The sequence below is a fragment of the Apium graveolens genome, chromosome 3 (assembly GCF_009905375.1).
Source record: "Apium graveolens cultivar Ventura chromosome 3, ASM990537v1, whole genome shotgun sequence".
Lineage (NCBI taxonomy): Eukaryota > Viridiplantae > Streptophyta > Magnoliopsida > Apiales > Apiaceae > Apium > Apium graveolens.
Window position 1 is genome coordinate 149,502,646 of NC_133649.1, and position 11,818 is coordinate 149,514,463.

Here is an 11,818-nt window from a genome sequence, read left to right on the forward strand (position 1 = left end):
GTTATATTGTTTATACAAGTGATGTTCGGAATAAAATGCGAGCACACAAAGTGCACTTCACTCTTAGAAAATAATTATCAATATTCTTTAACTAGTTAGCTCTTTCTTTTATCTTTTTCTTTATTAATCTCCATTGCGTAATGCTATATGTAATTAAATTTATTTTAATTCCATATGTGACTTGCAATAAGTGCTGGTTTTGTTATTGAAAGAAGGTTGTATTCTAATTAGTTTGTTATTATCATTTTCCCCTCTAGAATATATTATAGCAAGTTGCTGTTTTTTCATACATTTGTAAAGAATTTTTAGTATCTGTACAGAACGTAGAAAACAATTTCAAAGATGACATGATGAAAATTTTGTCAAATGATCAGAGTAGTTATGAAAATGGTCTATATGTTTAAAGTAATTAGTACTTGCATAGGTTTATTTAGCTCAACTTAGTTGGTGAGATATGGAGAACTAGAAACTTTATCAGCCTATGTATTTCTAAAAGTTGGAAACCAAATGATGAAAGCTTCTGTGAATTCTTTAAAGATGTTAATGGTAATAACATTGATACTTTCCAATAATATGGTCTGAAGTAGATAATAATCTGTTATGTCAACTTGGTATTTTCGATTTTTTCTTAGTGTCTCAAATACGAAATAGTTTGTCACAGTTCTATAAAATCAGCAACTGGAACAGTGTGGTGTGGTGTTTTAAAGCTTGATTTGAATGGTTTAAAAAGAAAAAAATGTAGGGGTTGTCAGTGAGAAACTATGCAACTGCCATCAGTCTCTCTTAATATATAGATATAATAGTTGGCAGGGGTTAGTGGTGTCGGAAGACACTTGCTCCATAAGCAAGTGCTGTATGGTGCAATTCTTTTTCCGAAACCTACAACATGAACGTACAATCATTTGTGTATTTTACATGGTGCAGTTTATGTGGTTTATAATAAAATCTTAGTTTTGAAATCCTTTTAATCTTTTTGTTACCTTAAGAATCAGTATTTGGTTTATATGTCCAGCTGTTGGCAAGGAAGCAGATGTATCCAAGGAATCAACAAAAGTCGTTAACAGAGTTGTACCAGCATACCACAGGTTGTTGGGAATCTCCTAAACTGTTAGAAGTAGCATTTATACTTTTTTTTTGGGATCCCTTTTAACAGTCAATGATCTTAGGCAGGGCAAAAGTCCGAGGAGTTCTTCTGCATGATAAAGATGATGATGCTGATATTTAGAACTTGCTACGAAATTACAAGGTTAAGTGTAGGTTGACTCTAATATATATTTAACAAAATATTAGAACTTCAGAAAGGGAAGTAACAGGGATGGGCTAAAAGGTTTAGCAAAATTAGAACTTTTAACAAGCCTGACAGGTATGTTTGATCAATTATATAAAATATAACTGGTTTACATATAATTTAACCGTTTCATTTACCATCAATTGAGAAGTCAGCAACTGTAAACAGATTGTTTTGACCATGTTATAGAGAATCTTTTGTTGGAACTTCATGTTATTTTACCAGTTGAGTTCTGTACTTTATCATTTGTATTAGAGTGAATATGCCCTGGCTATTGAAAATTGCTGGCCTGAAGTTGAAACTCCATGCAGCATACTTTCATGCATTACCTTATTTGAAAGCTTCGGGCTAAATTTCACGAAAAGATTTTGTTAGTTTGCTGGAACTTTGTTAGAATTGTGTCCCAGCGTAGTGAAGACATCTTAGTAGCACTATATGAAATACAAGTTAGTTACTATTCTTAGAACTAACTTATTCATAAGTACCCGGAACTAAATTTATGTTCTTCAGAACAAATTTCTTAATCAAGAATTACAAAATATTGTATTTTACTATTAGATATTTGTTGCATGATTGTTTTGCTGTAAGAATAGTGCAGAATGGCCGTGCAATTAAATTATACAGAATAATGCACAAGACAAGTGAAGATATCCTAATCGCATTGCATAAAATACAATTCAATCACAAGATCCACGTCACAAAATGTGACATGAAAGAAAGTGTGGGGCCGTTGATCTTGGTAGAAATTGTCGCCTAGTAGAAATGCTCGATACACCATTAAGAGTTGTGTTCAGCAAATGCTCCATATGTGTCTTCTTGATTTGCTTAAATGCTCAGATGTCAAGTAAACCGGTGTAATGCAGCTATCTCCATTCCTGCTTTGACAAAGGAAGTGGGTGAATCTGTTATCCTAAGGACATTTTATAGAGCATTGATGCATAGATTTTTCTGGTGTGTGAACGCTGCAATGTTTTTTTTCCCTCTTATATGCATATGTGGTATTCTCATTGATATTATACTTGGGCACTTGCTATAGTTTACAATAGGTCATAACTCCCGTGAACATACCTGTTGTGGATGCTTCCACTACTGCGGCTGCTGCTATTACTGTTACAATTGTTGATCTTCCTTCTTGATACAAGAAACATTACACTCCACCACTCCTTATCCGTTGGCTTCTCAGGTCCATCAAACGGTGGTCCGTGAGAAGCCCTAGAGCAATGTCCTGATGGTGATTTCTTTTTCGCACTTAGACATGCTGGGAGAAACATCTTTAATAGAAAAACCCCGTTATCCATGCTTTGACTGCGTACCATTCTACTCCTCCCCACACACTTCTTTTTCTCAATCTTATTCTCACTTGCTTGCATGTTTGCCCGATCATCTACTATATCCCTTAAAGAGAGTTCAAACGACGACTCAGGCATGTTCTGGACCATGTTTGTTAGCACTCTTCGATCATCTACCATAACCTGTAGTCGAGAAGTTGGGGATCGAACAGTGTATTGAGAACTGTGTTGCAACAATTTGGAGGCCTCGTGTCTAGTACTAGTAGCCCAGAATGTTGGAGAGTAAACATCACATTCACTCGTTTTAGTTTGAAACTCTAGATCAGAACCCTCCGAATTAGCACGTTTATCTTCCTTGTCGATTCTCTTATCGTCCCAGAAGTTGAATTCTTTTGATTGAGAGCCAATCTTGGCATCTCTTTGAATGTGAAGCATGATGAAAAGGGCGTAGAGAGGAGAAAATTGAAATGTGTGAAGAGTGAAAGATGCAGGTGTAGATGCCTTACATTACATGTATATAGAAAACATGTAGAAAGCGAAACCGAGTCAAAAAAGGAAGTGCATAGAGAAAGTTAAACCGAGTCAAAAGAGTCATTTTCCAGTTGTTATTCAAAAGGACTACTAAGAAGTTATTGCCGTCTAAAGATTAAGAGAGGACAAAATGTAAAACATGATTTATCCTTCGTTTTCTTCCACTTGTGTTATTACAAGTTTTATGCTAATCACTTGTGTGGGTTGTATTGTATACTTTTTGTCTTCACTTATTTGGTAAGTGACCAGAATTGATGTCGCACTTAAATAAATATATAGATTTACATAGGTGCATGGCAACATAATCTAACTAGTTAAATACTTTCTTTAACGTTTATCTTTCAGTTCTCGAAATTCGATTTACAGATAAATACAGAGGAAGGGTTTGCAGAAAAAAGTTGAGGTGCTGTGGAGTGTGATTCAATTTCGTTTCGAAATGTAAAATTGTACGGCATTACTCGTCTAAATTCTACAAAGAAAACTATAGAAGATTCTTAGGAGTTGAAAAGAGGGGAAGGGAATGGAATTGTTAGTGTAGAAAAACCCAAATACAAACAGGGCTTCTGCTGGTCTTCTCTAAAGACTGACCCCATGGCAGAAATTAGCAGATTCAGCCTTCTAGATAATATTTACTTTTGTGTAATAATTATCGATAAATATTCATAAAAAAACAAATTTAAAATATATATTAAAAATTGTTTTTTTTTAAATGACGTTAAACTGTTATTTACAGTTTCCATATTAAATTATTTTATTTAAGAATCATGAAAGATATTTTGATGATAAACTATATATCAATATTAAGAAGAGCCCGGCAAAAAAGTTAAGAAGAGAAATTAACAAAACGAGCCATTTTTTATAAACTTAGAGGCGGATATATTAATACATTAAATATTTATGAAAATACATATGTAACAAAATACAATATTATACATATATTTCACAATTTTTATACATCTGCGATAATTTTTCTTTTAATTTTTTTTTAAAAAAATAAGACTGAGATAAAATAGTTGTGGATTTGGTTGCATTTAACCTTGATCTTAGTTCATATCATTGTATTTCTATAAATTTCGAGATATATATTTATCATTCCTGGGTGAGAAGTAATTGGGTCCTTTCTCTAAGTGTTGTGGGCCGAACACAAGGGACAAATTATCAACTTAAAAAAAAAAAAATATAACTAGACTTCTGAGCCCTTTTGATTGTTTGAAACTGGACCCATAGTACATATATACTCCCTCCGCTTTTCTGATACAGGTTTTCTACTTTTCTTGTATTGTGTTCGTTAAAAGCCTGTTATCTAATTTTTTTTACCATCAACTTTTGGTTTATATCTTACAATTTTTTTTGTATGTCTTTTAATTTTATTTTATTTACATCATTTATTGTATTATCATTTTATTAAATTTGATTTTATTTTTATTATCTTTGTACTTCTGCATGTTATATGATTCTATTAATTTTAGTTTTATTTTATTTTCTTATACTTCTATCTATTTAGTTTTATTTTTATTTCACCATTTTGACTTTAATTTTTATGTTCTTAATTCATTTATGTATTCCTAATTCAATATATTATAAGTGTTTAGTTTTATCAATGATTTTACCCTTTTTAAATTTCATTATAACTCCAAATATATAATTTTTATTATTCTTTTATATCTATATGACTTATAATATTAAATGTATTATTTTACCCGTTTTTTAATTACAATTTTTATATTAATTTTAACTCAGTAATCTTATTTCTCATATGACTTAATATTATATTTTAATGAAATAATAAAAATTTTGAAATTGTATAATAATTATAATCTTTTTATTAGAATTATAATACAAATATCATACTCAATCGTTTGGGTTGTATTTTCTGAGTAAAAATTAAAATTTTTGACATAATATTTATTTTATAATAATTTTAAAAAATTATTTAAATAAATCATCCGACTGATGCTTCACAGGTTATCACTAACTTTTATATAAACCATAAACACAAATCATATTGTTACGAGTTGTTGGTTAAAAAATATTTACCCCGTTTCATTAACCCATTATAGATTTTGCTGAGTGAGAAAGTTTGTGTTGGGGTGGGGGCACTATAGTTAATTCTAGATTAAGTAATATTCGATAAAGTAATAATCTCGTTTAAATAATAAATTTTGTTGATATCAATTTGGGCCAATATTATAAAATAATATTTTCGCTAAAAATATGAGATAATAAAATTTTAAAATATCATTAATGACTCAAATAATATGTAAAATAATAATTTCGTAACTATATACATACATATATATATATATATACAAACTTTAATTCTTTTTAAAATAAGAATATATAATAGCTTATTTTTTTATTTCCACCGAAACCAAAATTAACCTCATCCTTGATTTTATGTTAAACGTAAATAACTCTTAATATGTTTTGCTCGTGTTATAACAAATAATTGTTCAAAGTGTTTGTTGTGCAAGACATGCTTGTATAATAACAAAACTAAGTCAAATTGACAACTCTAAGTAAGTTATTGTTATCTTAGTTTGCATTTTGTATTGTAACATTTAAAGTCTGTAAAAATGGCAAAGAGCAGACTGAAGTCTTTTTTGTAAACAATATCAAGCCTAAGAATTTTATCTGGAAGAAGATCAAGAAGATCATGCTTCAGAAAAATTATGAAGAAGTTTGGAGTTGAATAAATCTGTTTTGAGAAAAATGTTTTAAGTCAAGATCTATACAAGTCACAAATTTAGTGTTATTGAGAACTCATTCGAGAACTGCAGAATGACTTATAGAGAAGTCAGGAAAGCTACTAGAGAACTCAAAGATATCGACAAGCCAAATTGAAGACATGAAGATTGGAGATATCGACAAGTCATTTCTTCACTAGAGAACTCAGAATTATCGACAAATCAAATTTCACTAGAGAACTCAGAGATATCGACAAGTCAAAATTCACTAGAGAACTCTGAGTTATCGACAAGTCAAATTTCACTTGAGAACTCTGAGTTATCAACAAGTCAACAAGTCACTAGAGAACTCTGAGATATCGATAAGCCAAATTGAAGATATGAAGATGAGAGATCTCGACAAGCTAAATTCTCTTATAGAGAACTCAGAGACCTCTACAAGTCAAATCAACTATGGAGAATTAGAGATCTCGATAAGTCAATATACTTATCGAGATGTCAAGATCTCTATATGCCTAACTGGAGATCTCGAGTTAAAATTTCAAAGTACAAATTTCAGACCAGTTCAATATCCAAGATTAACAATCAACAAACAATCCAACCAGTTGGATTGACAATTCTACAAAAACAGCTTGAAGAGTGTGCAAGATCAAGGGTGAAGATTAGCTGACAAAGGAAGATCAAAGTTAACACAGTATGCAAAGATATGCTAAGCCAGAAATGGAAGATACACTTTTCCTAAAATGGAATGATTAGTGACAGTTTACTAAAGTGAATAGCATCTCTTATTATACACTGTATAAACCAGTAGTTAACTATCATATAAAGTTAACACTGGTCCTTTGTTAGTGATAACAATTAAGATCAGGAAATTCTTGTATTCTCTCAAGATTGAAGCTAAGCTCTTTATCAACAAAGAGCCTAGAAATTTTATAGCAAAACATTCTTAATTTTAATATAAAATTAAGTGAGTTTTGAAAGATCTGTGTCATTCATTGTTGCATGTTTAATTTCAGTCTTAACACATCTTACTACAAGATTTGATTTACTTTGTTCACAACCAAAAATATTTCAAGAAAAGCAGAAAAATATAAAAACACATTCACCCCCGTGTGTGTAATTCATTACCTAACAAGTGGTATCAGAGCAAAATCTGAAAGCAAACAGAATCAAGATCTTGGAAGAATGAATACACAGAAAATCAGTAGCATCAAAATCCCTACTTTTGACAAAGCTAACTACACTTTTGGAAAAAGAAAATATTGTTGTTTATCAGGATGACCAATCCATTATACATTCAGATTCTAAAAAATGGGCCCTTCACTCCTATGGTTAGAGTTAAGAAATTTACAGATGGAGACATGGTCATCCCATCTCATTATGCTCCTAAAGACCCTTCTGAGTACACTGTGCTAGAGAAAGAGAAAGTTTCCCTGAATAGTGGCTTACAACTGATATTGATAGAGTCACTTGACAATGTAATGTACAACACCATTGTCAACTGTGACACTGCTAAGAAGATCTAGGAAAAGATAGAAATACTATGTGAAGGAACTGAGGAAGTTAGATCTAATCAAAGAATGATACTGATTTCACAGTATAAGGGTTTCATGGCTAAGCCAAAAGAAAGTATCACTGATGTGTTTAAAAGGTTTAACAAGCTGATAAATGACTTGCAGCTCCATGACAAATACTATGAAGCTGAAGAAGTAAACTTGAAATTTTTGCTTACACTCCCTGATCATTTAGAACATAAAATTTCAGCAATCAGAAAAGGGAGAGACTTGAGTAGAATAACTCTGGAAGTTCTGTATGGAATCTTAAAAACATATGAATTAGAAATGATTTAAATAAAATCATTAAGAGCTGGTCAAGGGCATGTTGTAGATGGTTCAAGTGCTCTAATTGTCAATGAAAGCCAGACCTCTAATGATGAGCCAAGATCCCATACTCCAGTTGCCTCAACAAGTGAGCAAAGAACCAATGATTCACAAGAACAAGTCATTTTGGAATTGGAAGAAGATGAGTTCTACACCCTGGATGAACTTGATGAGCTTGATCAGTCAATGACCTAGCTGACAAGAAAGTTCTCTAATATTAGAGTAAAGAAGCCAAGATTCTTCAAGCGTAAAGGATAATCATTCAACAAAGACAGCAGCCGGAAAGGAAAAAGGAAGTACACATCTGATAGCAAAAATGGTTACAAAACTGAATATGTTGACAGATCAAAGATAAGGTGCTTCAATTGTGATGAATGTTAGGGCGAAAACACGCACTAATATTCACGCAAGTATACGCGTTCGCAAGTAATATAGAATACTTTCTAGTTCGTTCCCTCAGAGACTCAGACTAAATTATTGTCTAATTAAACTCACTCACCAATGTATGATTACTTCTCAATGTTAAGATAATAACACTTAAAATTGTTGATTAAATATTAAATATAATTAACTACTCAATTAACCACTTAACTAACACTTCAATTTATCAATAATAAAACACTCATGAGATCACAACTTCATTATTACTTCCTTCTATAGCCATTGTTATTACCTTTAGCATGTGACAGTGATGATATTAATCGAATAACACGAAACTGATAAAAGCCAACTTTCATTGTACTAATACCATTCTACCAAGCATCCACAATTAAGATAGAAGTTGAATAGTCATCAATTATGTTGAGTTCCTATATGTCTACAGAAATTGATAACACAACGATTTAAGCACAAGTTATCCCTTTTGATTACATAGGGCAAATAAAACTGTTAGAGTTACCCACTAATCATGCTCAACGTACATGAACCTATGCTAGCATGGCAAGTTCTAAATCTCAAGATCCACCGTCGCTTCACAAGAGATTAACACCCTATCTTATATGTTCGCGACGCACATAAGATGAATACGCACAACCAATACTAGATATCATGTAATCATCACACACTAAAGTATTAAACAATTAACTAAAGAATTCCATAATAAATCCGTTGCAACCCCATGATCACGATTAGCCCATAATAGAACTTATCGCCATCATGGATTCATATGAAATCATGACAAACAAACACAAGAAAATAATAACTAAACTAATTATATTAAAACAGAGTACGTCACAAGAGTAAATAAGTCAAAGCAAGAAAACTAGCATCCAACATTACAACGAAACAAGAATCACAAGAAAATATGCTTCCTCTTCGTTGCGGTGTGCTAAATCGGTCTTCTTCCTTATCTCCTTCGCTTCTTGCGTAAAACACAATCTAAAACATAATCCCCTTAATACTCTCTGTGAAAACGTCTCAAATCTACCTATATAATAGTCCCATAAAACTCAGATTACATAGAAGTTGGAAGCCAAACAGAAGTAGAAGTCTAAAATAATTTATCTTTTCCCCCGACCCTGCGCGGCCGCTCAGCATAGCTGCGCGGGCGCGCAGGTTGCTGCGCGGCCGCTCAGCATTGCTGCGCGGGCGCGCAGGCCTCTACTGGAAAAAATCCAGGTTTGTTCCGTTTCTTCGCCGTAATCTGCCCATTCCTTTCCTCTCGCAATGGTGAACACATGCCAAGGCTTATTCTTGATGATTCCTCCCCCGAAATGCAACTAATACCCTGAAATGCATAAACACTAGAAAAACGCATCAAATACACAAAATACTTGATTTCAAGACACCAATTTAAGCCATTTTAAGACGTTCTAAGTGGTATAAAATGCCACTTATCACACCCCCAAACTTAAATCGATGCTTGTCCTCAAGCGTCACAGACTCAAAAACAAATAAAAATATGCATGAATGCAATTTATATGAAAATGCAACGATCCCCCTTACTACAATTAACCAACCAAATTGTCACATCTCAACGAATGCAGTTAGACAACTAAAGATCAATAAACTCATGCAACCGGACATACAGCCAGAAACGTGGTGTGTGCAAATGCTTAACAGATATGCTTCAGAACTAGACCAATTACTATGACTAGACTATCCTCAAGGCAATCCTACGATTATACAAAGAATAAAAATTCTAGGCACAAAGTGATATACAACACTACAAGAACTCTGGAGCTTACTACGGAATCGTGCTTTTTATTTACAACTCAAATGCTTATTTGACCGTGCAATGAGTGAGGTCCACAAAAGACTTATACAATGGTATCCATGTAACGAGCGTTAGGTTAGCGGATCCCAGACTCTAAAAGCCTTAGGTCACTAGGCACAAAGTCCCCTAAGAACTTAATAACTCGAATACCAAAGAGCCCACTCTTGATCAATTATGCAAAAAATATTTTTTTTTTTTATAACTTCTGAGCAAGTGCGTTTCGCTCCATCTTGCTCAACCCTAGACTACTCGCAACATATGCGAGCCGGCTACTAGCCATTTGACGCCTAGCCACAACTAGCAACAACTTCCATACTTTTTTCTCCAATTTTTTTTCTTTTTTCATGTCTTTATCACTAAGAACCTATAATCGAATTCTAAGCATAATAAGTAGATTGACCTTGAAAACAACCAAATCATAACAATAATCTAGCCCTTACGCACTCTTTAAGACTTAGTGGACTTACAATTGTTTCTAGCATGCATATCAACCTACACAACTTAATATCACTTTAATGCTATCACTACACTTGCATCAATATCACAATTCAGTCGATAACTTATTGCAAAAGGGATCATGGTAAATGCATGAGCTACATGACATTCATAAAAAAAACTAAATGGCATAAATTATGCAATCATAACAACAATCTAGCCCTTACACACTCTTTAAGACTTAGTGGACTTACAATTGTTTCTAGCATGCATATCAACCTACACAACTTAATATCACTTTAATGCTATCACTACACTTGCATCAATATCACAATTCAGTCGATAATTTATTGCAAAAGGGATCATGGTAAATGCATGAGCTACATGACATTCATAAAAAAAACTAAATGGCATAAATTATGCAACTATATGAACTAAACTATCATGAATATGCAACTAAATGACACACACACAATATTCCTTAACTACCACCCCCAAACTAAAAATCTTCACTGTCCTCAGTGAAAGTAGTAGAAAGGAACACAGGGTATACCTACTCGGAGTCATCATCATCATCACCCTCAGTGGGTGGAGTATCAGGCGGTGGGTATGCAGAGTCCTCACCAAAAACTGGCCACTGGATATCAGCTCCAAGGCCTCGAAAAGCAGTCCCTAACGCAAGGGTGAGCTCCTGAGCAAACCTGCTCTGCGTCTCATACATGGCATCCATCCGCCGTGAAAGCCTCCTATACTGGGCATCACCCATCCCAGCACCCTCCTGAGCTCTCGACGAACCAGCCTCACCATGCCCTGGCCTAGCCATAGTAGCACCTCGTGCTGGACGCCCTCCTGGAAGACGATAACCCAGCCCATGCTCCTCAGGCTCACCACCGGTCCACTCCTGCATCCCATTCAGAGTGCCAGAATCTATCGGAGCTGCTGGCAACTGCAACTGCTCATGAGCCGGCCAGTTCACTCCCACTGCTCGGCATAGCTTCGTAACCGTGGATGCATAAGGGATGTTCATATGCTTTGCTCCCCTCAAAAACTTCAAAATTCCTTGGTAGATAAACTCACCAAGGTCCACATAGTATTCCTCATTCAGAATTCCCCACAACAGCTGTGCTCTCTCAACTATGACCTCGTGTGCATGTGAAGAAGGCAAAATATTAGCACATATAAATGCATTCCATGCACGGGCATACCTGTTCATGGCGATCGCCGGAAAGTGACGATACTCATTATTGGCTGGACTGCGGTTCCAAACTGTGCCCGGTCGACAGAGAGTCGCACAAATCAAATCCAAGTTAAAATCCTCAGCAGTCTTTTCATTCCAGTTCTCCTCCTCGGGCTTCCTCTCTCGCTGTCCAATCACACGGCGAATCGCCGCAGGATGATAATCAACCGTCAGCCCACGGACTACAGAAAACCCATTCTTTTCAGCCTTCGCGTTCGCGTAGAACTCGCGAACAACGCTTATCGGTACTGCTTCG

General features: G+C 34.3%; 2 protein-coding genes across 2 annotated transcripts in view; one reads left to right on the plus strand and one right to left on the minus strand.

Moving 5' to 3' along the window:
* The window catches only part of LOC141714632 (uncharacterized), a 144,261-nt gene extending 142,767 nt beyond the window's left edge, over positions 1-1,494 (plus strand). The window contains exons 9-10 of the mRNA XM_074518140.1: positions 1,013-1,085; positions 1,171-1,494. Of these exons, the coding sequence (XP_074374241.1) occupies positions 1,013-1,085; positions 1,171-1,225 (128 nt within the window). The 3' untranslated portion in view covers positions 1,226-1,494. The remainder of the gene's footprint in view (positions 1-1,012; positions 1,086-1,170) is intronic.
* A 273-nt stretch (positions 1,495-1,767) lies between these two features.
* On the minus strand, positions 1,768-3,074 carry LOC141712835 (uncharacterized). Its single transcript, XM_074515924.1, has 2 exons — positions 2,357-3,074; positions 1,768-2,163 (listed from the first exon to the last, which is right to left on the minus strand). The coding sequence occupies exons 1-2, from the start codon at positions 3,010-3,012 to the stop codon at positions 2,079-2,081; spliced, it is 741 nt and encodes a 246-aa protein (XP_074372025.1). The 5' UTR covers positions 3,013-3,074; the 3' UTR covers positions 1,768-2,078.
* Between the last annotated feature and the right edge of the window lie 8,744 nt (positions 3,075-11,818).